The 26,958-nt window shown below is 56.1% G+C and overlaps 2 protein-coding genes across 4 annotated transcripts in view; both read left to right on the plus strand.

Annotated features, from left to right (window-relative positions):
• Positions 1-13,981: 13,981 nt before the first annotated feature.
• On the plus strand, positions 13,982-25,768 carry ZBED1 (zinc finger BED-type containing 1). Of its 3 annotated transcripts, XR_009050253.1 has the most exons (3): positions 14,700-15,060; positions 22,414-25,055; positions 25,498-25,768. XR_009050253.1 is itself a non-coding variant. In XM_057717842.1 (2 exons), the coding sequence occupies exon 2, from the start codon at positions 22,453-22,455 to the stop codon at positions 24,538-24,540; it is 2,088 nt and encodes a 695-aa protein (XP_057573825.1). In that variant the 5' UTR covers positions 13,982-14,114; positions 22,414-22,452; the 3' UTR covers positions 24,541-25,768. The 3 variants fall into 3 exon arrangements, 2 of the variants coding, with proteins under 2 accessions (XP_057573825.1, XP_057573826.1); XM_057717842.1 differs by lacking the exon at positions 14,700-15,060 and adding an exon at positions 13,982-14,114 and having other exon boundaries at positions 22,414-25,768; XM_057717843.1 differs by having other exon boundaries at positions 22,414-25,768.
• The window catches only part of DHRSX (dehydrogenase/reductase X-linked), a 200,409-nt gene continuing 187,439 nt past the window's right edge, over positions 13,989-26,958 (plus strand). Inside the window, exon 1 of the mRNA XM_057717844.1 lies at positions 13,989-14,114. Within this exon, the coding sequence (XP_057573827.1) occupies positions 14,006-14,114 (109 nt within the window). The 5' untranslated portion in view covers positions 13,989-14,005. The remainder of the gene's footprint in view (positions 14,115-26,958) is intronic.

The following is a 26,958-nucleotide window of genomic DNA, read 5'->3' on the forward strand; positions in this document are numbered from 1 at the left end:
GGGTGGATATGGTCCTTTATCACAAGGGTGGGAAAAACATCCCCTCTCAAACACGAGGACTTTTAACAACGAACAAACTTCTCTGTAATAATATATAATTATAGAATTTTCCCAAATCATCTCATCTCAGAGGCTGCAGCGTGCAGGGAACTCAGTTATAAAAGGCAGTGGAATATGTTCTCAAGAGAGTAAAGTGCTGAGGCTCAATTTCTGAAAGCAAAGTGCTCTTCTGAGCAACCTGATGTCTTAAAGTTGCTCTGAAGTAACGAGTTCCGCTCCCAGCAGCTGGAATGTGGCTTCCGTTGGACGGAACATCCTGCAGATAACAAGTATAAACTCTGGATGAAATCTTTAAAAATTAAAACTGGGACTTCCCTGGTGGCGCAGTGGTTAGGAATCCACCTGCCAAGGCAGGGGACACGGGTTCCATCCCTGGTCCAGGAAGATCCCACATGCCGCAGAGCCATTAAGCCCGTGCGCCACGACGACTGAGCCTGTGAGGCACAACTACCGAGCCAACGAGCCACAACTACTGAAGCATGCACACCGAGAGCCCGTGTTCTGCCACAAGAGAAGCCACTGCACTAAGTCCGCGCGCCGCAACGAAGAGTAGCCCCCGCTCGCCACAGCGAGAGAAAGCCCGTGTGCCGCGATGAAGACCCAACGCAGCCAATAAAAAAATAAAACAAACAAATAATAAAAATTAAAACTGTCTGAAGGCAGTGGTGAATGACTCCAAATGAGCAGAAGCTAGATTGGGGGTGGCAGGGCGACTGTTTTGAAAAATGTGGACGCACACCGGGAAAACTGTGTGTCTCTGCAGCGTTCCTCCTGAGGGCCACCCGCAGTCTCCTAATTTGGGGAGAGCTAGGTCCTCTGCAGCTTCACTAGCCTGCAAGTGACAGCACAGAGCTGGCAGGTGCCTGGTTCCCCGGGAAATGGGGATGAGATTCCTAACGGGGGAATCTGCCGGAGGGGGAGGCCACAAAATCTGGGCGGGACCATCACCCACATCCCCGGTGGATCTGGACGGGGCTCGTGTAGGAAACTTCCAGGGAACAGAGGAGAAGGGTTCACTGTGTAGAGGAGGTTTCAGCGGCTGCCTGCTGCAGGGAAGGCAGAGTTTAGAGTTTGGGGGGTCTTTTTTGTCGTTTTCTTTTTAAAAATATCTTCTAATTTCTCTTGTGATTTTTTTCTTTTCTTTCTTTCTTTGATTGCACCGGGTCTTAGTTGCAGCAGGCAGGCTCCTTAGTTGAGGGAAGAGGGCTCCTTCACTGTGGCATGCAAACTCCCAGCGGCGACATGCATGTGGAATCTAGTTCCCCGACCAGGGATCGAACCCGGGCCCCCTGCATTGGGAGCACAGAGTCCTAACCACTGTGCAACCAGGGAAATCCCAGAGTTGAGAGTTTACATCCAGACTAGTGAACTGTCTGCTGGACTCTGCGGAGGAAGTTAACTGACTACGGAGTCTCTGCAACACACGAATCACAATATCCATCACACACACACACACACACACACACACACACACACACACACACACGCACACAGAGGACAGATGTGAAGAACCAGGAAAATGGAACCTAAAATCAAGTGGATATTTATTTTTCTCTGTCTGACTCACTCCACTCAATATGATAACCTCTAGGTCCATGTCCATCTCTGCAGATGGCACTATTTCGTGCGTTTTTATGACTGAGTAATAGAAAACCAAATATCGTATAACATCGCTTACGTGTGGAATCTAGAAGAATGGTACAGGTGAACTTATTGGCAAAGTAGAAATAGAGACACAGACATAGAGAACACGTATGGATACCAGGGGAGGAACGGGGGTGGGTGGGATGAATTGGGAGATGGTGATGGACACATACACACTACTGATACCATGTATAAAATAGATAACTCATGAGAACCCGCTGTACAGCGTAGGCAACTCTACTCAGTGCTCTGCGGTGACCTAAATGGGAAGGAAATCCAAAAAAGAGGGTATATATGTATACATAGAGCTGATTCACTTTGCTGTACAGCAGAAATGAACACAACATTGTAAGGCAACTCTACTCCAATAAAAATTCATTAAAAAGTCATAAAATCAAGTGTAAAAAAAAAAAAGCCCATATCAACTCACCCCAGATGACCCCAGTGTTGCAAATAGCAGATACAAACTTTAAATATGTTTCCAGATCAGACCCCTTGACCCTGAGTCACCCGAGCCTGTCGCCTTGTTTCCTGACTGCTCCTCCCTTGTCTCTGGGTCCCCTCCCTTCCCCGATTAGCAGCTGTTTGCATCAGCCCCTTTGGGACGCAGGGAAGGTCCGGCAGGTCGAAGCCCATTTCCTACAAATAAGAAACAGGGGACACGGAAAGGATTTGTCCCCGGGGGGGCCCTCCGTGTCCTGCTCAGGATGTATTTTCCCCGGACTCCCAGCTCTCACCTCTCTTCTCTGCTCCCAGATAACTTGGCCCCTAGTACCGCCCGATGTCATTAATCAAGTTCAAAGACCTCAAGAAATCCACACGGAGCACCCCGCCATGGTTTCTGTGACCGTCTCAGGATGAACGCTCAGAGGCTGCAGGGTTACAAAGACTTGACCAGGAGTCTGTGACATGCTTGCTCCCAGGAAGAGAGGACCAAGGATGCACAGTAAATAACAACGATGATGATGGAGAGAGTTACAAACTTCTGAAGCCACCAACTCTGACATCTAACTATATAAACTTCCGGGGAAGTAGAGTCAGATGTTTTTCTCGTCAGAAAACAAGTTTCCTCCCGTATTACAGAAATAGAGAGGCAAGTGGAACACAGGTAAAACCTTAAAAATGCCCCTGAGAAATAGGGGTGAGGTCATGATTCCGTTACAAGCGAAAGAATTCAAGAAATGACTTTTTTTTCTTTTTTCTTTTGGCCACGCCACGTGGCATGCAGGATGTTAATTCCCCGACCAGGGATGAAGCTGTGCCCCTGCAGTGCAAGGGCAGAGTCTTAAGCACTGGACCACCAGGGAAGTCCCAAGAAATGACTAGCGATGTCAGATGCAAGAATCTCACACTTCACCTCGCCTTTAGAATTCCAACGGGGAGCGCAGGATCCCCAGGGCGTTTCGACGTCTCTAGATTCTGTACACTGGACGCGTAAGAATGTAATGTCTTCCCACTGTTTTACTTTCCTGAACATGCGTAAAATCAACAGGATTACAATACAAATCTGAACTTTGGGGACTTCCCTGGCGGTCCAGTGGTTAGGACTCCACACTCTCACTGCCAAGGGCGCAGGTTTGACCCTTGGTCAGGGAACTAAGATCCCACAATTGTGCAATGTGGCAAAAAAAGAAAAAAAGAAAAGAAAAAAAAAGTCATTCCAATCACATAAACCCAGCTGTGGTAGAAAGGGACTTGTGATGAATAACAAGACATCCATTTCAAAAAAAAAAAAAAAATATGAACTTTGGAAAATACAGTGAGGACGAAACCACCATGGGCAACCATCACTGGCTATTGAACACATCCTTGAAATGAAAACGTAGCAGAGATTCTTACATGGGGTTTGGTGTCAGCCCAGGATGCCCGGGTCGGAGAAAGAGCCGCACACGGGCGTCACCCTGAGCCACCCCGCTGCACCTGCCTTCTTTGTTCAGCTCGGCACAATAGCAGAAGATAAAACGGGGTGGCAGATTTAGAAGCAGATCTCAAAGACATCCTCTCTTGCTTTTTCCCCAGAGACACGCATTATCGTGCGAACGCCCACAGAGGCGTCGACGCGATCCCAGCTGCTTCCAGAAAGGACCACAAAAGGCCAAAGACAGAAACAAAAAGCCTGGCGATGTGCACTGTCTGAAGTTTTCCGAGGCGTCTGCTAAGGCATTTCTCACCAGCCCCATCGACAGACAGACCGTCCAGGTGGGAAACTTCCTGGCTGTTGGGAAGAGAATGTTCATGACCCCCTGTGTAGCTCACAGCATCTTCATGACACCAAGGAGGAAAGAGAGGTTTTCACTGGGACCCTATCCGCTTGTAAACACGTAAGGTACAGGGTCACCGAGAAAGAGAACCAGGCATGGAGACATAAGAACCACGACAGAAGAGAAGCTGTTTTCGACTTAAGCCATTGTGGGGATGTGAGCCTGGCCGCCAAGCGTGTCCTTGACCAGGTCTCGGTAATTAATGATCTTAAGGGAACCACCGAACAAACGTCTCAGGCAAGAGTAGGAACAAGAGTGAAGATAACAGAGTGGTAAGGTCTCCCAGCTCTGTTTCAGTGCTGAAGGTTAGCCTGAAGCCTCAACCACTAGATGCCCTGGGACCTGAAGGATGCTGATGTTGACCTTTCCTGACCCTGCGACTTCAATGGATCAAAGCTTGGACTCTGTCGACCTTGGGCCCAATTCTATGCTCAATCCTCCTCGGCTCAAGCCCCTTCATGAATATGCAAGTGCCACCCGAGCCCCTCATGAATATGCATATCTCCTGAGTCTAAAGCGTCCCCAGTTTTGCCGTCCAGGAGACACTGCTTTGGGAGAGGTCCCCTGTGTTCTCCTTGCTTCTCCCGCTTTTGGCTTGGTCGTGCCTTCTCCCTCTGCACCCACCAAGAGGGGAATCCAGTTCTTGGATAACGTCCCTCCCCCTCCTACCCCCCACACCCCGAGCGATTCTCTTCCCCGCTCTGATTCTGTGCAAAGGCGTCTTGCAAAGGATAACGTGCACAGCTCGGGCCCTTGGAATATCACGACATCTCCCTGGTGTGACGTCCCCCAGACCACCCTCCATTGCAACGCCAACTGCAACGTGCGGGGACCCCCGCGTCCGCCGTCGGGGTCCATAGTTCCCCTAGAGACCTAGAGAGCCCTCTAGGTCCACCTCTAGCGTGGACCTGGAGAGCTCTGCAAAGCTGCTGATGTCTTGATTCTGCTGAAAGGGCAGAGAGAAAATCAGCTGAGGGAAGCAGCCGTGGGGCGGGGTCCAGGAGAGTCCAGGTGGGAGCCTGTAGGTGCCCGTCCCAGCAGTCACGGGCAGATCTGACCCCTCCCAGCGAGGCTGTGTGCTCATGCCCAGCCGTTGCCAAGCTGGGGGGGGGGGGGGCGGCCCAGGAAGCACGGTGGGTGGACTGCCTGGAGAAATGACCTTGGTCTCCACCCCCAAGCAGAGGTCAGGCTGACCCTGCAAGGCCCGAGGCCCCCACCCAAAATCACTTTGGAGCACAGACTATAGGGTGTGGCCCAGGCCCCAGGCCAACAAAGATACTCTTTTTTTTTTTTTTTTTTGGTCTCTTTATTGGCGTATAATTGCTTTACACTGTTGTGTTAGTTTCTGCTGTACAACAAAGTGAATCAGCTGTATGTGTACATATATCCCCATATCCCCTCTGTCTTGAGCCTCCCTCCCTCCCACCCTCCCTATCTCACCCCTCTAGGTCATCACCCATCATCGAGCTGATCTCCCTGTGCTCTGCAGCAGCTTCCCACTAGCCATCCATGTTACATTTGGTATTGTGTATGTCAATGCTACTCTCTCACCACGTCCCAGCTTCCCCTACCCGCCGACCGCGTCCTCAAGTCCGTTCTCTCTGTCTATGTCTTTATTCCTGCCTTGCCACTGGGTTCTTCAGTACCATTTTTTTTTAGATTCCATATATGTGCGTTAGCAGACGGTATTTGTTTTTCTCTTTCTGACTTACTTCACTCTGTGTGGCAGACTCTAGGTCCATCCACCTCACTACAAACAACTCAAAAGATACTCTTAGCCGGCAGGACATCCAAGGGCTGAGAGGTGACCTCCCAGGAGCCCTGGGGGCCAGGGTCCCAGCTGGCTTTGGGCAGAGTTAATTCTTTCCTGTATACCTGGGTCCCAAAGAATATTCTCCATCTGGACTGGAGAGTTTGAGGATGTGGCACAATGCAAAATGAGGACTGTGATGTCTTTTGGGGCCTCCCCAGACCCATCTGTCCCCCCCGACCCCAGGCACTGCTAAACATTTTACGGGGTCGTCACCATGCAGCAGAGAGACATTTACCCCTGAAGGCCATCCGTGCTGATGCCGGCAGCTCAGCTTCTCTCTGCGCTGGAATCGAATCTCAGAGTTTTGGGTGAAATAGAAAAGGACAGCTTTATTGCTTTGCCAGGTAAAGGGGGACACAGGCTCCCGCCTTGAAAAACTGTGTCCCCACCAGGGAGGATCTGATGAGGGGTTTTATAGCAGTGGTTCAAGGGTGGGGCTGCTGACAAGATCAGGGTGTGTCTCAGGTGGTCGGGTCTCCTCATCTTGATGGGCTTCTCTGGTCCCTTTACTCTGGTCTCACCTGGTATCTTTGCTGCGTCTGCCTTGATTAATAACTGTTCACATCTGCCCTTTGGAACTCAGGGACGGTCAAGGAGGTGGCTGGAGTCTTGCCTTCAAGAAACAGGGGACAATAAATACAATTAAAAAAAATTAAAAAAAAAGAAAAAGAAAAAAGAAACGGGACAAAAAAAGGCCTCTGTGCCCAGGAACCTACAGCCCCCCTACCCCGGCTTCAGTGCTGGCGTTGAGACACACTGCTTTGTGAAAAACCCCTGAATGTTCCTCTCCTGCTGCTAAAATGGGTGAGATATTTTCTCTCTTTCATGTGTTCATACTTTAGGTGTATTTCTTGCACCGACGGCAATTTACTTTTGCTTACGCACGGAAATAACGAGAACCCTGGTTGCTTGGAGAAGGTCCACCCTCAGTGTCTTGATGGTCTTGGCCCTGAGTTCTGAACATTTTGTGCTGCAGAACTGGCAGGGCCGATGCAGAATGAAAATGCAAAGCCCTCCCCGCTCGATTTCAACATGGTGACAGCCACAGTTTTGTGCAGCCACCGCTTCTGTCCGGTTCCAGGACCTTCTCATTCCCCCCAAAAGGAGACCCCATCCCCGTCCTCCAGCACCTGGTAACCCCCAACCCCCTTTCTGTCTCTGTGGATTCGCCTGTTCTGGACGTTTCCTGCAAATGGAATCACACACGGTGTGTCCTTCTGTGTCTGCTTCTCTCACGGAGCATCGTGTGTCCAAGGTCCATCCACGTGGTAGCCTGTGTCAGAGCCTCCCTCCTTTTTGTGGCTGTGTCCTGTTCCACTGTGTGCTTGGACCCTGTGCTCTTTCTCCATCCGTCTGCTGAGGGACTAAGTGATTTTATCAGCACTGTATCCCATCACGGTGAGAATCCCATCACACGACGTATAATAATGGTACAAAAGCAAGCCTATAAACACCCGTCCCACACTTACACACACACACACACACACACACACACACACACACACACGCAGTGAAAGCAAAACCAAACAAGGCACACCTTGGCATCCACACCTGCTTCCTCTCCAACCTTCTGGGTCTTTTTTTGTTTCTTTTTAGTGTTTTTCTCTTTTCATCAGCAGATTCTGACTCAGGAGGTATGTTTTCGTTTCTGGGAGTCTGCATTTTTAATATCTGCTCAGTTGGGTATTTTTTTTTGTAATTTCTCACCAGTCTGGATCACACCTCCAGGACGCAGGCTTTAAACCCGTCTCCCCAGACTCCTGGAAAAACACCCCTACGGGTCCTCCCCGTGTGCGGCGTCTGTGGAGGGTCCCCCTCGGTCTACACACTCAGTAAAACACTAGAACCCCCCTTCCTCCTCACACACACCCCATTCCCCCCTTCCAAGCATACTGTCCTGTGATGACTGAAATGAAGGCTGAGGTGATGTGCTTCCTTGAAGTCTGGGGGAAGCCGGGAGTGGCGGGGGGGGGGCTCAGATGGTCTGACAGCACACGGTCCTCTCCGCTCGCTCCCACCTTTCATCCCCCCAGCCCAGCCCCCTCCTCATCACGGGGACCACGCTCGGTATCAGCTCATTCCTCAGTAGCGGGACTGAACTCCCACCTGCTCGTGCAATTATGCACACAAGCCCACCACGCCCTCCCAGGGGCCCCGCAGACCCTCGTGACTACAAAGCCTGCCTGCCTCCGGGGTTCACCTTGACCTCTAATAACTCACCAACTTTTTAAATTAATTAATTAACTAACTGGCTGCGTTGGGTCTTCGTTGCCGCACGCGGGCTTTCTCTAGTTGCTGGGAGCGGGGGCCACTCTTCGTTGCGGTGCGCGGGCTCCTCATTGCGGTGGCTTCTCTTGTTGCAGAGCACAGGCTCTAGCTGAGTGGGCTTCAGCAGTTGTGGCACGTGGGCTCAATACTTGCGGCTCACGGGCTCTAGAGCACAGGCTCAGTAGTTGTGGTGCATGGGCTTCGTCGCTCCGCGGCATGTGGGGTCTTCCCCGAGCACGGCTCAAAGCCGTGTCCCCTGCACGGGCAGGCGGATTCTTAACCTGTGCCCCCAGGGAGGCCCCACCCATCCACTCTCTTCTCTCTTTCTTTCTTTTGGCCTCACCATGCGGCCTGTGGGATCTTAGTTCCCCAGCCAAGGATCTGACTTGGGCCCCCTGCAGTGGAAGCAGGGAGTCCTAAACGCTGCACAGCCAGGAAAGACCCCGCCCAGGAACTCGCGCCCCATGGTTCACCTGGGAGTCGAAGTAGGCAGAAATGAGTCACCTACTGAAAGGTTGCATGGACCAAGGGTTCCAAACTTCCCCCAGATTCCTCTCTTGGTGGACATGGAGTCACGGGGCCCCCGCCTTCCAGGAGCCCAGAGCACTTGCCTGTTTCTCCCTCTTTTGCTGGGTACTGAATTCGGGCCCCCACCCCTGACACCCCCAAGAAGGCTTGCCACTCAGGGCTGGGAGGAGATGTGAGCTCCGTGGTGATGGTGGTGGATCCGCCTCTAGGTTATAAAATCCAAAGATCTGAAGATATACTACGGTGACCGCAAGGCTCAAGGGGTCTGACGTCCCCCTCGTGTGTAAAGATCTGAGGGCTCAGAACTGAGGCTGGACATCCCTTTCGGGAGAACATGTTGTTCTTGGGCTTCTGTACGGGGTTCTTAGGGCTTTTGTTACAAAGCACCCCAAACTGTGGGCTTAAACAGAAAAGTATCGCCTCACAGTTCTGGAGGCCAGAAGTCTGAGATCCAGGTGTGGACAGGGCTGGTGCCTCCTGGGGAGTGCGAAGGTGAAGCTGTTCTAGCCTGCCTCCCGGCTTTGGGGGGGTGGGGGGATGCTGGTGACCCTTGGCTGGTAATCGCATCACTTCCATCTCTGCCTTCTTCCCTCAGGGTCTGTCTCCAAGTCTCTTTTTAAGGACAGCAGTCATTGGATTAAGGGACCACCCTCATCCAGTCTGATCTCATCAGAACTTGATTCCATCCGCAAAGACCCTATTTCCCAATGAGGTCCCATTCACGGGGTTAGGAACTGAACATATCTTTTAAGGAGACACACAAACCTACAACAGCATCCCAGGTGGAGGGTGACCACCGGAGGGATAGATCCAAGCTGCCATAAAATGCCCAAGCTCACAAGACCGGGGCTCCTTTTTAGTACCGAGCAGAGGGTCCTGTTCTGACCTGGTGACCCAGCATCCCTGTGCTCCCCAACTTCTTGGAAGGAAAAGGAAAAGAAATAAACGAAGGGGAAGAGGATGCATATCTGTAGGACACGAGGAAGTCAATGTGGGCTAAAAAAAGCTGATTTCCTGGTCAATGTCTCCAACATAGAGACCTTTCCCAGGAGTTAGCATAGGAACCCCAACTTTACAAATCTGAGGGAAATCACGGATGCGGAGAAGAGCTTTGGGATGGCACGCTCTGCAAACGTGCAGTGTTCCAGGCGTGTATTCGAAAACAACGTTATCATCCAAGAGTTGCCCCAATAATTAGAATTTCCGGATAGGAGACGCACAGAGGGTCCTTGGTTGAGAACATCATCTAAGACGCACGCAGACACGGACAGAAAAGGAGGTTGGTTTTGTCATTAACTTGTGGCTCTGCAGGACAGGGATGCGTACGGTGATGTTCAGAAATATACTTAGGAATCCAGAAAGGGGAGGGGGTGCACCCAGGACGCTGAAGCTCTATCAGTTTAATATCAGCTGGCACTCAGGAGACACGGTCCTCACTGTACACTCCACCGTCACCCTGCTCTCAGCTCTGTGGCGAGAGAGCACATCTGCCCACACCCCTACGGATGCCCAGCCACCAACCCAGGGACTGGGGAGTTAAACGCTGAAATAGAAACTACTCGTGTGTAAGAACGTGGGTCCCAGGTAAGACCAACTGGGGCGCCCCGGTGAGTTACAACAGCACGGTTTGCACTGGAGGAGTCCACGGTTATTCACAGGGAATACCGTTTGCACGATTCCAGTGAGAGGAGAGGAATGAAACAGAAGTGGCTGGTGTGGCCCATGTACCCGGCGTGGCAGAAGAGCTGCCGCCGGGGCTGCCTGATTGCAAGCGGACTCAGGTGGGAGAGAGGCGCTGAATTCTCAGGGGTTATACACAGATGGGAGGGTGACCTCTGACCACAAAGGTGCTCCTTACCAAAGTCCTCTGAGGACCCAGCTGCTGGTTTCGTCTGTGGCCGGCATCGCTGAAGCACGCTTCTCTAGGGTCAAGATGCCTCTAGGAACCGACCGGGCCCTGTGATGCTTCCTCGGGGCCATTCTATGGGCACCTTTGCATCTTCCATACAATAGATTAAGATTTCTATCTTATGACAATTCTGGTAAAAAAAGATTCGTTTCCCATGATGTGTGCATTATTTATATCTATCCGTAATGATGATCGTCTTTTCCCCCTGATTTTAAAAAACAGGTGAAAAGGACCCCAAAGGTCATTGTGAACCCCTTGCATTGTGCCAGGGGTGCCTGATGGAGATGTAGGCCTCCAGGTCGACCAGATGGCTGCCCCTGCCCTGCATCCTGGACCTCCACTAGAGGGCCTCATCCTGCATAACCTTCTTTTCCTGGGAGGATGTCCTGCCCTTGCCCTGGAGGCGTCCCTCCCTCTTCTGGTCCAGCTGAACCTGCCTTCAGTGCTGGAGTCCTCAGATCCTTGGAGGGACAGGAATTTGTCAAGCACGGTGGAGTAGACCAAGGATACCTCCCAAAGATGCCCACACCGGAATCCCCTGGAACTTTATACGGCACAAGGCACCGTACAGCTGTAATTAAGGTATGGACCTTAAAATAGGGAGATGATCCCAGATGAACCCGGTGGGTCCATTCTAATCCCGTGAACCCTCAAAAGCAGAGAACTTTGTTTGGCTGCAGCGGGAGAGATGTGACGGAAGGGAAGGTGGGGAGATGCTGAGGGTGGGATTTAGGTGGACACCTGCCTGGACCAGAGAGAGGGACCCCGCCTCACCACTGACCACCAGCATAGAAGCGGGGACGTCAGCCCTACAACCACAAGGAACTAGATTCTGCTGTCAACCCAAATGAGCTTGGAACGGGGCTCTTCCAGATGGCTCCCGTGGGAGCCCAGTGGGTAGACATCTGGATCGTGACCTTGTCAGACCTTGAGCAGGAGACCCACAGGCAAGACGTCTCACCTACAGGGCAGTGAGATCACACATTGGTGTTTGTCTCAGCTGCTCCACGTGGGGTGACTTACGACAGGTGCAATAAAAGCCAAACGCGTTTGAGACCACCGCCATCCTAACGAGGTCCAGGCTCATTGAGTTGGGGGCCGTGGCTGGAAGCACCTGGTGAAGACCCCCGACCCTCCGTTCACCGCCCCAGAAACCACAATAAAACACAGATGCTTCAGGGAGATTGGGCAAGAGGTGAGGAGGCGTCAGCTGGCATCCCTATGCCTTCGCAATAGCACGCCTCTCGATGGGCCATTCTCTTTGGACAAACACCCAGGACAGGTCCACGCCCCCACTGCTCCCTGGGCTCCACCGGCTTCTAGGTCCTTCTGATTTTGTCACCGTGGCCACACCTGGGGCTCTTGCGGGAAATCCTTGAGGGTGGCAGCTACTGTGACTTTCCCTGGTGCTCTTTCCTGGGCACAGCTGGGCATGCCTCATACGCCTGGGTGCACCTGGCCAAGAGGGGCAGCCGATACCCTGCTCTTGCCAGGGATCCTGGGAAGGCTTCCTGGCCTGTTTTCTCCTCTGTAGCACACAGGAACTCAAAGGCCAGGAGGACCCTTCCACCCCAGCCTCGGGTTGTACCAAAGAGGTCCGTAACCTGAGCATATCCAGGTGGCCTGAGTGGACCGGGGCAACCTGCATGCTTCGAGGTGACCCCCCAAGTCAGGCCAGGTGGGGTGACTTCCTATGGCGTTGAGGGGAGACCCAGAGTCCAGGTGGGGGTCAGGGTTCCAGAGGGTTGCAGAGTGTGGGATTCTGGGCCCTAGCAGGGGCAGGAGTCCTGGTGGAGTTGGGGTGGAGATCCTTGGCCCTGGGTCTTGGCAGGGTTGGGGGGGGTGTGGTCTCTGCTGGTGTCTGTATGAGAGGTGCTGGTCTGGAGTCCAGAAGACATCAAAATTGGGGGGATGTGAGTCCAGGGTTCTGGTGGGTATTAACGTCCTTGAGGGGCCTGGGGTTGCCAGCTTTAGGGTTTCTGTAGGGTTCTGGGTAGGGGTCTGTGTGGGGTCTCACTGGGGGTCTGCGTTGGGAGGGAGTGTGGAGAGGAGGGTCCTAGCTGTGATGTGGATGCGGGTCTGTGGTTCTGGTCGGGGTCTGGTGGAGGTCCCTACAGGGTTCTCTGGGGGTCTGGTGGACGTCCAGGGGAGGGAGCCCTGCGGGGGTCCACGGGTCTGTCTGGGTGGGCTGGGGTTCTGAGATCTGGGTGGCGGTCTGTGGACTGGGGGTGGGTGGGTGGGTGCACAGCCTTGCAGGAGTCCATGGTCTGAATGGAGGGTTTGCGGTCCAGGGGGCTCTGATGGTCCGAGGGCAGGGTGGGGGGTCTTGGGCAAGAGTCCAAGTTCTGGGTGAGGATCCTGCAGCCAGGCGGGGGTCCTGGGGGTCGGGCACGGTCCGTGGTCTGGGCGGGGTCCCGGGGTCGGGAAGGGGTTCGGGATTCGGACGGGGTCCCTAGGGTGCTTCGTCCGGGAGGGGGGTCCGGGGCCAGGTGGGGTCCGTGGTCCGGGCAGGAGTCCCTGGGGTGCTTGGTCCGAGAGGGGGTCCCTCGAGTGCTTGGTCTGGGCAGGGTCCCCGGGGTGGTTGGTCTGGGCGGGGGTCCCAGGGGTTCTGGGTTCGGGCGGGGGTCCCCGGGGTGCTTGCTCTGGGCGGGGGTCCCTGGGGTGCTCAGTCTGGGCGGGGGCCCGGGTACCCGGGGTCTGGGCGGGGGTCCCTGGGGTGCTTGCTCTGGGCGGGGGTCCCCGGGACACACGGCCTGGGCGGGGGTCCCTGGGGCACGCGGTCCGGGCGGGGGTCCCTCGAGTGCTTGGTCTGGGCGGGGTCCCCGGGGTGGTTGGTCTGGGCGGGAGTCCCAGGGGTTCTGGGTTCGGGCGGGGGGCCCGGGGTGCTTGGTCTGGGCGGGGGTCCGGGTCCCCGGGGTCCGGGCGGGGGTCCCCGGGGTGCTCGGTCTGGGCGGAGGGCCTGGTACCCGGGGTCTGGGCGGGGGTCCCCGGGGTGCTTGGTCTGGGCGGGGGTCCCTGGGATGCGTGGTCTGGGCGGGGGTCCGGGTCCCCGCGGTCCGGGAGGGGCTCCCGGGGTGCTTGGCCCCGGGCAGGGGTCCCTGGGACGCACGGTCTGGGCGGGGGTCCCTGGGGTGCTCGGTCTGGGCGGAGGGCCTGGTACCCGGGGTCTGGGCGGGGGTCCCCGGGGTGCTCGGTCTGGGCGGAGGGCCTGGTACCCGGGGTCTGGGCGGGGGTCCCCGGGGTGCTTGGTCTGGGCGGGGGGTCCCTGGGATGCGTGGTCTGGGCGGGGGTCCTTGGGGTGCTGGGTTCGGGCGGGGGTCCCCGGGGTGCTCGGTCTGAAGGGGGTCCCCGGCGTGCGGGTCCCCGGGGTCCGGCCGGGGGTGCGGGGCCCTGGGCCGCGCGGCGCCGGGGGCGGGCCGGGCCGGGCGGGGCGGGCGCGGGGGGCGGGCCGGGCGGGCGCGTTTCCGCCGCGCGGCCGGGCGGCGAGTCCCGCGGGCGGCGCGGAAGCGGCGGCGGGGCGCCATGTCGCCTTTGTCCGCGGCGCGCGCGGCCCTGCGGGCGTACGCGGCGGGCGCGGCGGTGGTCGGGGCGCAGCTGCTGCGCCGCTGCCTCCGGGGCTTCGCGGAGCCAGGTCAGCGGCCGGGGGGCGGGGTGGGGGGGGCGCGGGCGGGGTCGGGGCGGCCGGGGGGGGGGGACCCCCGGGCTGCGGCGGGACGCGCGGGGTGGGGAGGGGGCGCGGCGCGGGCCCGGGTGCCCTTGACCCCGGCCGCCGGGCGGTGCGCGCCGCGCCGGGCGCTCCCGGAAGCGGGGCCGGGCGGCCGCGGGGGGAGGGTTGCGCCCTGTCCGCCGGCCCCCCTCCCCCCCCCCCCGCGCGCCCCGGGCCGGGGTCCCCCGGGGTCCCGCGCGCCCCATCGCCGCCGCCCGGGAGGAGGGGCGCCCGGCGCCGCGCGGGGGGCAGGCAGCACGGGCCTCGCCGGGATGGGGGGCGGCGGGCGGCGCTGCGGGGGATGCGGGGCGCGCGCAGGCCCGCGGGGAGGGGCCTCCGCCCCGGGCCCGCCTGCCCCTCCGGCCTCCGCGGCCTCGGCGGGCGCCCCGGGCCCAGACCTTGCGGGACGCCGCGCGCGCCCCTCGCCCACACGGGGGGCCTCCGGGGGGCGGCGGTCGGCGCGGGGCTGCGTCCGGGCGCCGGGAGCCCGCGGGCATCTCTGGGCGCCCGGACGGGCCGGAGCTCAGACGGACTCTGGGCAGCGGGAGCGGACGTGACGCTTTATGTTTAGGGGAAAAACAAGGACGTTCCGAAACAGAGTCCTCTCTGCGAAGCGTGCTCCTGTGTTCTTATTCCCTTGCGGCCGGTCTCTTCCCCGTGGGGCCTAGGCGGAGAGACAGATGCTCGGGTCCACCCCGTGTTTCTGGACTCTGGGCCTAGCACCCCTGACCACCCCGGACGGAGTGGGGTGAGAAAAGGGCGAAGAGCGCGGGACTCTGGTTGTCAAAACAATGAAGAACCCCCGCATTCCCTGGCGGAAGGGAAGGGGGTGCCGGGGCCACACTTTGCAAACCTGCAGCCCTGAGCCCGGGTAGGTATTTTTATACCAGTGCCACCCTCGCACCCTTCCACCCAGGGACGTAAATCTTCCAGGTTTCTGTGAGGTGAGCAGTTCGTTTTCTGATCAACTGGATTTCGGTATGTTCTTTCTTTCTTTTTTTTTTTTTAAGAACTTTTATTGAGATACACTGAACAGACAATAAACTGCGTGTGTTTAGAGTGTACAGGTTGGTATTTTTTTCCTTCTTAGTGATGTATATAGGGCAGTCTCAATCTCCCAGTTCATTTCCCCCCCCCAACGCTCCCTGCTTTCCCCACTTGGTGTATTTTTTTTTTGTTTGTTTTCAAACGCATTCAGAGCGATTAGGAGTGTACAGAGAGGAAGAACCCAGCCAGTACCTGGGGCTCGGGGGTGGGGGAGCTGAGGTGCACCTTTGAAATCAGCACTGGCTTCTCAACAGTGAAGAGCTGTGCAAAGAAAGCTGTCCCCCGTTGCCGCAGACGGCCCTGATGGTGGAAAACCACCAGAGGTGGTGGGTATCCCAGCAGTTTTGCTCCCAGACGGGTCTGGCTCTCCCGCCTGGGAGCCCGTTTCCCTGCTCACAGAAAGGAAGACTTGAGGATGGAATTTTGACTTGGCAGGTGTTACCGCAGCAACACCCCAAAACGTAGGTGTCCCCAAACGTGTTTGCAGTGCATCCAGCCTGCCGGCTTGCCCTGTGGTTTCCACCTGTTGATTTAGAGAAAAAAAAAAAAAAAAAAAAATGAGGTTGTGAAAAGCCGTGTGTCGGCGGAGGGCATCCTGATTCCTGCTTGAGGAGGGGGTCGTTTCATCGAAACAGGGACTTTGGATTGCGAAACTAGAAATCATGGTAGATCCTGGTGGAGGAATGGACGTCCTCATGTACCTGGTGGCTGGCGGGCCTCCCGAGTGGCCCCATTCCTCTGCTCTTTTGGACCTATTTGTTATTTGCTCCAGGCTGGACTTAACTTTGGCAGAGGGGACGTTGAACTTTGCCCCAGTGTGGAGCTAAAGTAAACAGTAACCCAGAGGCCTAGTTCAGATGGAGAGTGGCTGGGGTTTTTTGTTTTTAAACGTCAGCAGTTCTCTTTTTTAAAAAACAATCTATGTAGTCTAAATAAATAAAAATGTACACAGTATAAGATAATCGGTATGGAAGCGTCGTCTTATGTGTATATTGTAAAGGGATAATGACTGGCCACAGCAGTAAGTATTCAAGTGCAGTTAGGATTGTGCAAGTTCTCTGATAACCCACCCTGAGCAGTCAGGTCACGCGTCAGATTTTAAGACCACCTTGGTATGATGTCCCTGGCGGTCCGGTGGCTAAGACTCTGTTTCCACTGCAGGCGGCCCGGGTTCGATGCCTGGTCAGGGAACGGAGATCCCACATGCCGCTCGGCCAAAAAAACAAAAACCTAAATCTGTTACCTTCCAGTAAATAAAATACTAAAAAAATAAAAAATAAAACCACCTCTGTCACCATCATTTGCTAATATTTGCACGTCAGATATTAAATATGGAGTGCATCTACCTATGGGTCGTCTCAGCATTTGCACGAGCTGCTTGTGCATCCGTGGAGGTTTCTGGAGGTGAGCCGTTTGCCGTGTGTTTCACGGGTGAAGACTGGCAGCACGTATGCAGTGCAGTCGTATAACTTCTGTTGGGACTCCTGAGATGAAATGGAGGTGCCTGACATGGAGTACTGTGACTTGGGAGTTGTGTGTGGTCCTGCACGTTTTGTCAGGTGGGGCGGGCATGCAGGGTGACTTCACGTGGATTCTGTGAAAAGGGGGAGGAAGACACTGAAATCAGGAACCCCCTCCTGACCTTTTCTTAAGATGTGGCGTCTGGGGAGAAGACCGTTACAGACTCAGGATTCTTGCAGGCCAAGCTTTGGTAGGGATGATGTGTGAGCAAATGAAGAAGTCCTGTAAGAGAGTCCAATTTCCAGATTCTCTGTGGTGAACGATGACAGGTTACGTTTCTCTGAGGCATCAGTGACTTCTGAAAAGGAGAGATCTTCCAGATGCGTTTTAAAGGGCAGTTCTGACACCACACAGATGTTTCCCTTGAGAACTCTGTTTCAGACAGAAGGTAGGTTTGGAGATGGACTTCTACGGATGGACTGACGGTCCACCCTGAACGGTGTCCGCCGGCCCGTGTGCAAAGCTGTTTTAGGGTGGACCCTGGTGTTCAAACTGTAGGGCTTTTAAAAACCTGAAAAGAGGAAGTTAATTCTCCGTGGTGGTGTGTACGTGGGAACCGTTGGGGGTTGTGGATCTGGGGAGGAGATACCACAGTTTTCATGATCTTAGGCTCTTTTTACTCTTTAAAAAAAATTTTATGTATTTATTTTTTGCTGCATTGGGTCTTCATTGTGGTGCACGGGCTTCTCATTGCGGTGGCTTCTGTTGTTGGGGAGCACCGGCTCTAGGCGCTCGGGCTTCAGTAGTTGTGGCACGTGGGCTCAGTAGTTATGGCTCTAGGGCGCAGGCTCAGTAGTTGTGGCGCACAGGCTTAGTTGCTCCCAGGCGTGTGGGATCTTCCTGGACCCCCTGCATGGGCGGGCTAATTCTCAACCCCCGCACCACCGGGGAAGTCCTTCTTTTTACTCTTAAAAAAAAAGATGAGGCCCACCCTCCAAAGAGCTTTTGTTTTAAAAATTTTTAAATTTTTGTTTTTTGGCTGTGCCCTGCAGCTTGTGGGATCCTAGTTCCCCCACCCAGGGATGGGCCCCGGGCCCCCTGCCGGGGAAGCTCCACCGGCCTGCTGGAGAAGTCCCCTTAAAGGAAGTAAAAAAAAAAACAGAAATTTACAAGATACAGTTCACATAATGGTAACAAGTCACTTGCATGTTACTCCCAGTAACCTGTTTTTTTTTTTTCTCTCAGTGAAAAATAACTATATTCTCCAAAAACAAACAAAAGTCAGGGAGAGGGGGCCTGTTTTTGGTTCTTGCCAGTTTCTGGAAGTACTGGCTGGGCAGAAGTTAGCTGATTGTCCACTCAGCACCGTCATCCTGTGTCTTGGGACACGTGCGTCGTGTTGCTGAAGCCAAAGAGGAAGATCTGACTGCTGTCACCGATGTGAGAAAAGGCAGCACCTGGCCGGACGCCCGGCAGTGTCTTGGCGATGCCCACCCCCCCGCCCAGAGATGCTCGGGCAGCCCCGTAACGAGGACCCCGCAGGGGAGGCTGCTTTGACAGCACCTCGATTCCCGACTCTGACGGGAGACGTGGGCCTTGCCGTGCAGACGGCGGGGGGCGGCTCTGCTCAGCTGCCGTCAGTGTCTGCGCTCACAACCGTCCTACCGCGTGGCCTCCGTCCTGGGGGCGCGTGGAGGTTCTGACATCACTGGCCCGAAGGAAGGGATGCTGCAGGGGGAGGCTCCCCCGGCAGTGCGTCCTTAGGATGTCGCTTTGTCACGGATGCTTCCTGCTTTGTGTGCAAAACCTCGGACTCCTTCAGCCGCGTAAGGGTAGTTCACCGTCACCATCAGGGTGTCGTAGGGTCTGATAAAACTGAGTGGCCTTGCCGTCGTGGGGTACCGCAGCTCACATTCCAGACCCCAGGTGTGGTGCCCGCCGGGAAGTTCCTGTCGCTTTTTTGGGACCACCCTTCCCACGCCCAGGTGCCCCGTCCTGGCTTGGCGGTAGGACGTGCCGTCTTGGGGTTTCCTCTTTCTGGAAGTCCTGGCTGTGTCGGATCCCCTCTCCATGTCCTGGAGACTTTGGGCTTTGCCTCGGAGCAGTACATCCTTGTGCCCCGTGCCTGGTTATCGACATGCGCCGTAAATCAGCCCCCCCAGGTGTGACCTCTCCCCGAAAAGCCTCAGGCAGGCCCTGTTGACTGCAGGGCGGGACCGTTTGTGAGGTCGGAGCGGGGCCGGCGATCAGAGAGTCCTGCCTGGCACCAGGGGTGATGTTAACACTCGTATCTTGTATGGTTGTGTTCTCATCGTGGGAGTGTGCTGGGGCGGCCCTAACAAAGTACTGAAAATCACGGAAATTCATCCTGTCTCTTTCTGGAGATGAGACGTCTGAGGTCAAGGTGTCCCAGGGCCGCGCTCCCCCCGGAGGCTCCAGGGGAGGGTTCCTCGTGCCTCTTCCAGCGTCTGGGGGCTCCAGGCGTCCCTGGGCTGGTGGCCGCCTCCCTCCCGTCTCTGCCTCCGTCTTCACGGGGCTTCTCCTCTGTGTCTGTGTCTCTCCTCGTCTGTGTCTTAGAAGGACCCTGTCATGGGATGTAGGGCCCCCCTCACCCAGGAGGACCTCCTCTCGGACCCTTCCCTTCATCACGTCTGCAGAGACCCTGCTTCCTAATAAGGTCCCGTTCACCTGTCCTGGGAGGACATGAAGTTTGGCCGGAGGCGGGGTGCGACAGAGATGCTATTCAAACCACTCTCGTTGTGAGTGAGTTTTGGTTTGGAACCTAAGCCACACACTCAGACAATACCTGGTTGGTGCAGTGTGTGATGTAAACCCTGAGTGCTGGACAGGGGGTTGAAAGCTTGCAGACTTAACAGACACATTTTTTTTTTTTAATTAAAAAATTTTTTTTAATTGAAGTATAGATGACTTACAATGTTGTGTTCGTTTCAGGGGTACAGCGAAATCATTCAGTTATATGGATATATATATGTATTCAGATTTTTCTCTGTTACCTGTTATTATAAGATACTGACCGTAGTTCCCTGTGCTCTCCTGTAGGTCCTTGTTTATCTGTTTTGTGTAGGGGAGCTTGTATCTCTTAATTCCATACCCCTAATTTGTCCCCCACCCTTTCCCCTTTGGTAACTACTAGTTTGTTTTCTTTTTCTTTTTTCTTTTTTTTTTAGCTCTTTATTGGCGTATGATTGCTTTACAGTATTGTGTTCGTTTCTGCTGTACAACACAGTGAATCAGCTGTATGTGTACATATATCCCCATCTCCCCTCCCTCTTGAGCCTCCCTCCCACCCTCCCTGTCCCAGCCCTCTAGGTCGTCACCCATCATCGAGCTGATCTCCCTGTGCTCTGCAGCAGCTTCCCACTAGCCATCTATGTTACATTTGGTCGTGTGTATATGTCCGTGCTACTGTCTCACTACATTTCAGCTCCCCCCTCCCCCACCCTGTGTCCTCAAGTCCGTTCTCTACGTCTGCATCGTTATTCTTGCCCTGTCACTGGGTTCATCAGGACCATCTTTTTGGATTCCATATATATGCGTTAGCACACGGTCGTTATTTTTCTCTTTCTGGCTTACTTCGCTCTGTACTCGTTTGTCTTCTATGTCTGTGAGGAGCAGACACCTTTTAAGGAAACTCAGCTGCCCTGTTGGGGGTCCTGGTCCTGAATGGCAGCTCCAGGGAAGCGGATGTGTGGGCGTCACCAACAGTGGGGACCCGGGGACCTGGCCCCGAGGTCGTCGACTTCCCCGCTGAGACCCCGGTGGTGCTGCACCACGGCTCATAGGTATCTCTGAGCCCAGGAGTGGGGGCCCGCGCTGGGCATTTTGACAAGTTCCAGGGATTGAGAAATCCATTACTGCCCGAGTCTGGTTCCGCCATCCCAGATGCACCCAGGAGAAAGATGTGCAGGGACGTCCCTGGTGGTCCAGTGGGTAAGACTCCGGGCTCCCAGTGCAGGGGGCCTGCGTTCTGTCCTTGGCTGGGAACTGGATGCCGCATGCCGCAACCAAGACCTGGTGCAAAATAAATATGATTGAATATTTAAAAATATTTAAAAAATTAAATATTTTAAACACGTTCAATATTAAAAATATTAAATAATGTTAAAATATACATATTCAAAATAAATATTAACTGTTAAAACTTAAATAGTAAAACTTAAATAGTAAAAAATAAATATTAAGTATTAAAAATATTAAATAGTAAAAATAAATATTAACCCCCCAAATAAATATTACTTAAATGAATATTGAAAGTAAAAAAAAAAAAAACAACCCAGAACTAGAGCAGGTGCAGTTCAAAAAGTCATATTTTTAACTTCTGTAACAATGGATGTATAGGTGATGTACAGTACCATGTAAGTTTCAGGTGTACAACATAGCGGCTTGCAAGTTTCAAAGCTTATACTCCATTTATAGCCATTATAAAATACCGGCTGCATGTCCTGTGTCCTGCTAGGTATGCTTGGATCTTACTTATCTCATACAGAGTAGTTTGTTCTTCTAATGCCTTCCTCCCATCGTGCCCCTCCCCCTTCCCTGTCCCCACTGGTCACCAGTGATGTCTTCTCTATGTCTGTGAGTCTGCTGCTTTTTTGTTATATTCACTAGTTTAAAAAACATGTTTTTTTTGGATTCCACATGCAACTGATACCGTACAGTATTTGCCGTTCTCTGTCTGACTTGTTTCACGAAGCATAATAATCTCCAAACCTGTCCATGTTGCTTCAGATTGCACAGTTTGATTCCTTTTTATGGCTGAGTAATATTCCATTGCATATATGTGCCACATCTTCTCTATCCATTCATCTGTTGGTGGACAGGTAGGTTGCTTCCATGTCCTGGCTATTGTAAACAGTGCTGTTATGAACATTGGGGTGCATGTATCTTTTTGAATTAGAGTTTTTTCTGGATATGTGCCCAGGAGTGGGATTGCTGGGTCGTGGGGTAGCTCTGTTTTTCATTCTTTGAGGGCCCCCCCCATCCTGTTCTGCACAGCGGCTGCACTAATTTCCATCCCCACCCACAGTGCAGGAGGGCTCCCTTTTCTCCACACCCTCTCCAGCATTTGCTATTCTTTTTGTTGAACGCCACTCTGGCAGCGGTGAGGTGGTATCTCACTGAGGTCAAAAAGGCATCCTTGTAAAACACAAGACGCGCGAGAACTTTTATTGACTGCCGCTCTACCAAGTTAATATCCTCCTGAGAGCCGCGTATTTGCTTCTCCGATGTGAGCCACTTCGGATGGGGGCGTGTGACCCGTGTGCTTGCCGAGCGGGTTTGAGCCTGGGGAGCTGGGTGGTCTGGGGCTGGCGCGGGGGCGCTTGGGGTCGTGGCCTGCGCCCGGAGAACAAGCCCAGCGGCTTGGTGCCTGGCTGGTGGATTTCCTAGAACAGGAGGTAGTAAAGCAGCCCAGGTGAGGAAGGCGCTGTCCTCAGGAGCCCAAAGACGATCCAAAAAGTAAAAAAAAAAAAAGCGTGTCTTCGGACGCACCCGGATGGAAGAGCTGCGCGCTCGTCAGCCTGGCGCCTCTGCCCTGCCAAAGCCGCGAGCCGGAGCGGCGGCCCCGCGGGGTCCCTCCGCGTGCGCCCTCCGCGTGCGCCCTCGGTTCCGGAGCAGCCCCGCTGCCCGCCCGCCGGCCGGCCTGCCGGAGCCGGGTCTCTTCTCACGCTGTGTTTGTCTCCCCGCTTCCCGGCAGGTCGTCCCGAATGAGCGGAGGCCCGGCCGGGGCGGCGCCATGGAGGGCAAGAGCCTGGAGGGCGCGCAGCCCGACCTCAAGCTGGTGGCGCACCCGCGCGCCAAGAGCAAAGTGTGGCGCTACTTCGGCTTCGACACCAACGCCGAGGGCTGCATCCTGCAGTGGAAGAAGATCTACTGCCGCATCTGCATGGCGCAGATCGCCTACTCGGGCAACACCTCCAACCTGTCCTACCACCTGGAGAAGAACCACCCCGACGAGTTCTGCGAGTTCGTCAAGAGCAACACGGAGCAGATGCGCGAGGCCTTCGCCAGCGCCTTCTCCAAGCTCAAGCCCGAGGCCGCGCAGCAGGGCGCGCAGGAGCCGCTGGCCGCCAAGGCCCCGCACGGCCACGAGGGCCGGAAGCAGCAGGAGCTGACGGCCGCCGTCATGGCCCTCATCTGCGAGGGCCTCTACCCCGCGTCCATCGTGGACGAGCCCACCTTCAGGCTGCTGCTGAAGACGGCCGAGCCGCGCTACGAGCTGCCCAGCCGCAAGTTCTTCTGCGGCAAGGCCATCCCCGAGCGCTACGGCGCCGTGCGCGACGCGGTGCTCAAGGAGCTGGCGGAGGCCGCGTGGTGCGGCGTGTCCACCGACCTGTGGCGCAGCGAGAGCCAGAACCGGACCTACGTGACACTGGCCGCGCACTTCCTGGGCCGCGCTGCGCCCCACGGCCTGGCCCTGGGCTCCCGCTGCCTCAAGACCTTCGAGGTGCCCGAGGACAACGCCGCCGAGACCATCACGCGTGTCCTCTACGAGGCCTTCGTGGAGTGGGGCGTCAGCGCCAAGGTCTTCGGGGCCACCACGGACCGCGGCAAGGACATCGCCAAGGCCTGCTCGCTGCTGGACCTCGCCGTGCAGATGCCTTGCCTGGGCCACACGTTCGACGCGGGCATCCAGCAGGCCTTCCGGCTGCCCAAGCTGGGCGCGCTGCTGGGCCGCTGCCGCAGGCTGGTGGAGTACTTCCAGCAGTCCAGCGTGGCCATGTGCATGCTCTACGAGAAGCAGAAGCAGCAGGACGCCGCCCCCCGCATGCTGCTCAGCAACCGCGTGGCCGGCTGGGGCAGCACGCTGGCCATGCTGCAGCGCCTCAAGGAGCAGCAGCTGGCCATCGCGGGCGTGCTGCTGGAGGACAGCAACAGCCACCACCTGGTGCTGGAGACCTCCGAGTGGGCCACCGTCGAGCGGCTGGTGGACCTGCTGCAGCCCTTCAGGCAGGTGGCCGAGATGCTGTCGGCCTCCAGGCACCCCACCATCAGCATGGTGAAGCCCCTGCTGCACATGCTGCTCAACACCACGCTGAACATCAAGGAGACCGACCCCAAGGAGATCAGCATGGCCAAGGAGGTCATCGCCAAGGAGCTCTCCCGGACCTACCAGGAGACGCCCGAGATCGACATGTTCCTCAACGTGGCCACCTTCCTGGACCCGCGCTACAAGAGGCTGCCCTTCCTGTCCGCCTTCGAGAGGCAGCAGGTGGAGAACAGGGTGCTGGAGGAGGCCAAGGGGCTCCTGGACAAGGTCAAGGAGGGCGCCTACCGCGCGCCCGAGGACAAGGGCTACGCCGTGCCGCCCGACGAGCAGCCGCCCGCGAAGAAGCCGGCGCCCGCGGCCACGCCACCGCCCGCCAGCGTCATCAACGACATGCTGGCCGAGATCTTCTGCCCCACGGGGGGCGTGGAGGACCAGGAGGAGTGGCACGCACAGGTGCTCGAGGAGCTGAGCAACTTCAAGTCGCAGAAGGTGCTCGGGCTCAACGAGGACCCCCTCAAGTGGTGGTCCGACCGCCTGGCGCTCTTCCCCGTGCTGCCTAGGGTGCTGCAGAAGTACTGGTCCGTGGCGGCCACGCGCGTCTGCCCCGAGCGCCTCTTCGGGTCCTCGGCCAACGTGGTCCGCGCCAAGCGCAACCGCCTGGCCCCCGCGCACGTCGACGAGCAGGTCTTCCTCTACGAGAACGCGCGCGGCGCCGAGGCCGAGCTGGAGGACGAGGACGAGGGCGAGTGGGGCCTGGACCACGAGCAGGCCTTCGCGCTGGGCGACGCCGTCCACGCCGGCTACTTCGGCATCAGGGACGGCGGCTTCGTGTAGCGGAGGGGGGGGCCGCGCCTGGGCGCCCCGGCCCGCGTCGGATGCTCGGCGGCCAGGGCTGACCCCGCGGGTGGGCGGGCGCGCTGCCGGGCGCAGAGGAAGCGCGCGGAGCGGAGAGATGGACCTCTGGGGGGGGGGCTTTGGGCGGCCCGGAGGACAGAGGTGGGGTTTCCGTACCCCGGAGTGGAGAGACGGGGCTTCGGGCGGCCCAGAGGAGAGAGGCGGGGCTCTGGGTGACCTAGAGGATGGAGGTGGGACTCGGGGTGACCCGGAGGAGAGGGGTGGGCTTTGGGTGATCCGGAGGAGGGAGGTGGGCTTTGGGTGACCTGGAGGATGGAGGCACGGCTTTGGGTGACCCGGAGGAGAGAGGTGGGCTTTGCGTGACCCGGAGGAGAGAGGTGGGCTTTGCGTGACCCGGAGGAGAGAGGTGGGCTTTGGGTGACCCGGAGGAGGGAGGTGGGCTTTGGGTGACCGGGAGGAGAGGGGTGGGACTTGGGGTGACCCAGAGGAGAGAGGTGGGCTTTGGGTGACCCGGAGGACGGAGGCGGGGCTTTGGGTGACCCGGAGGAGAGGGGTGGGCTTTGGGTGACCTAGAGGATGGAGGTGGGCTTTCGGTGACCCGGAGGAGAGAGGTGGGCTTTGGGTGACCCAGCAGGGAGAGGTGGGCTTTGGGTGACCCGGAGGAGGGAGGTGTGCTTTGGGTGACCCGGAGGTTGGAGGTGGGACTTGGGGTGACCCGGAGGAGAGAGATGGGCTTTGGGTGACCCGGAGGTTGGAGGTGGGACTTGGGGTGACTCTGAGGACAGAGGCGGGGCTTTGGGTGACCCGGAGGATGGGGGTGGGACTTGGGGTGACCCGGAGGACAAGAGGCGGGGCTTTGGGTGACCCGGAGGAGAGGGGTGGGCTTTGAGTGACCCGGAGGAGAGGGGTGGGCTTTGGGTGACCCGGAGGAGAGAGGTGGGCTTTGGGTGACCCGGAGGAGAGAGGTGGGCTTTGGGTGACCCGGAGGAGAGGGGAGGGCTTTGGGTGACCCAGAGGAGGGAGGTGGGCTTTGGGTGACCCGGAGGAGAGGGGAGGGCTTTGGGTGACCCAGAGGATGGAGGTGGGCTTTCGGTGACCCGGAGGAGAGAGGTGGGCTTTGGGTGACCCAGCGGGGAGAGGTGGGCTTTGGGTGACCCGGAGGACGGAGGCGGGGCTTTGGGTGGCCCAGAGCTGGAGAAAACGAGCGTTTCCTTGCCGGGATCAACTCGGCGACTCGAGGTGAGTGACGGGTGCCGCAAGCTTGAAGAACACACAGACACAGACTGAAGAGAAAGATGGGACCGGGGGACTCAAGACCTCTAGGATCAAGAGCCTCGCTGATTGATCCCACGTTGCTTTTATTGAGTTCTCGGCATAGCCTAAGGGTCTAACACTCCCAGGTTAATCCCATAAACAATCAAAGCCCTCACATGACTGGGGGCAATGATCTTTGTTTGCCTCCTGGGTCCTGATTTGAGCTGGGTGTGGATTAGAGCTGGGCGTGGCATGGGTTTGAGCTGGGCGTGGAGAGCAAAGCAGCCCTGGGGGCAGGAGACCTCTCTCAGAAGGATTAAGGGTCTGTGCCCCACCCGTGTTGGCCCCTCTGCGACTGTGCCTGTCTTAGGTTGTTCCTCCCTTGCGGAATCTTACCCGTCTCTGGCTAACCAGTCATCCTCCAGGGCCAAACACGGTGATATAAGGAAGGCTCTATGCACCACCCCTGTTGGCCCCTCTGCGGCTGTGCCTGTCTTAGGTTGTTCCTCCTCTGAGGAATCTTACCCGTCTTTGGCTAACCAGCCATCCCTCAGGACCAAACAGGGTGATATTAGTCTCCACGCCCCGCACCCTCAGCTCCTCCACTGCTCAAGCAGGACATTCTGAATCCCATCGATCGGCCCACATACTTCAACATTTTCAATGTTTCAAAAAGGTTCCAGAATGTCTTCCCACATTTCCCCCTTTTTGTTTTCCTAGGAGAAGACAAGCCTGTAGGAGAAGATAAGCCTATTCGAGTTATTTTTCTGTCAATCCTTGGAGCGTTCCTCCTGTGCACCTGAGAACTAAACATAGGATAATTAAAAGACAACAAAAAGTATCAAAATGCTTAGGAGACTGCTATTCATGCCTTTTATCCAATCCAATGGATGCAATGCTTTTAATCCATCAGCTATTCTTTGTAAAGTAGCAAATTTGGTGTAGAGACTGCAAAAATCATATTGCATGCCAGTTATTTTAGTTTGTAATTGTTGTATGTCCAGTGTGACACCATCCGCTCCATATCCCAGCCGATGTGTCACTGGCATCATGGCCATTCCAGATTTGTAATGTTCTTATACTCAAGGGAAGTTTCCATATTTCTGTTTGAGCTCTGCCATTCTCTAATTGAGGCCAAGGAGG

Source organism: Hippopotamus amphibius, chromosome X, assembly GCF_030028045.1.
Source record: "Hippopotamus amphibius kiboko isolate mHipAmp2 chromosome X, mHipAmp2.hap2, whole genome shotgun sequence".
Classification (NCBI taxonomy): domain Eukaryota; kingdom Metazoa; phylum Chordata; class Mammalia; order Artiodactyla; family Hippopotamidae; genus Hippopotamus; species Hippopotamus amphibius.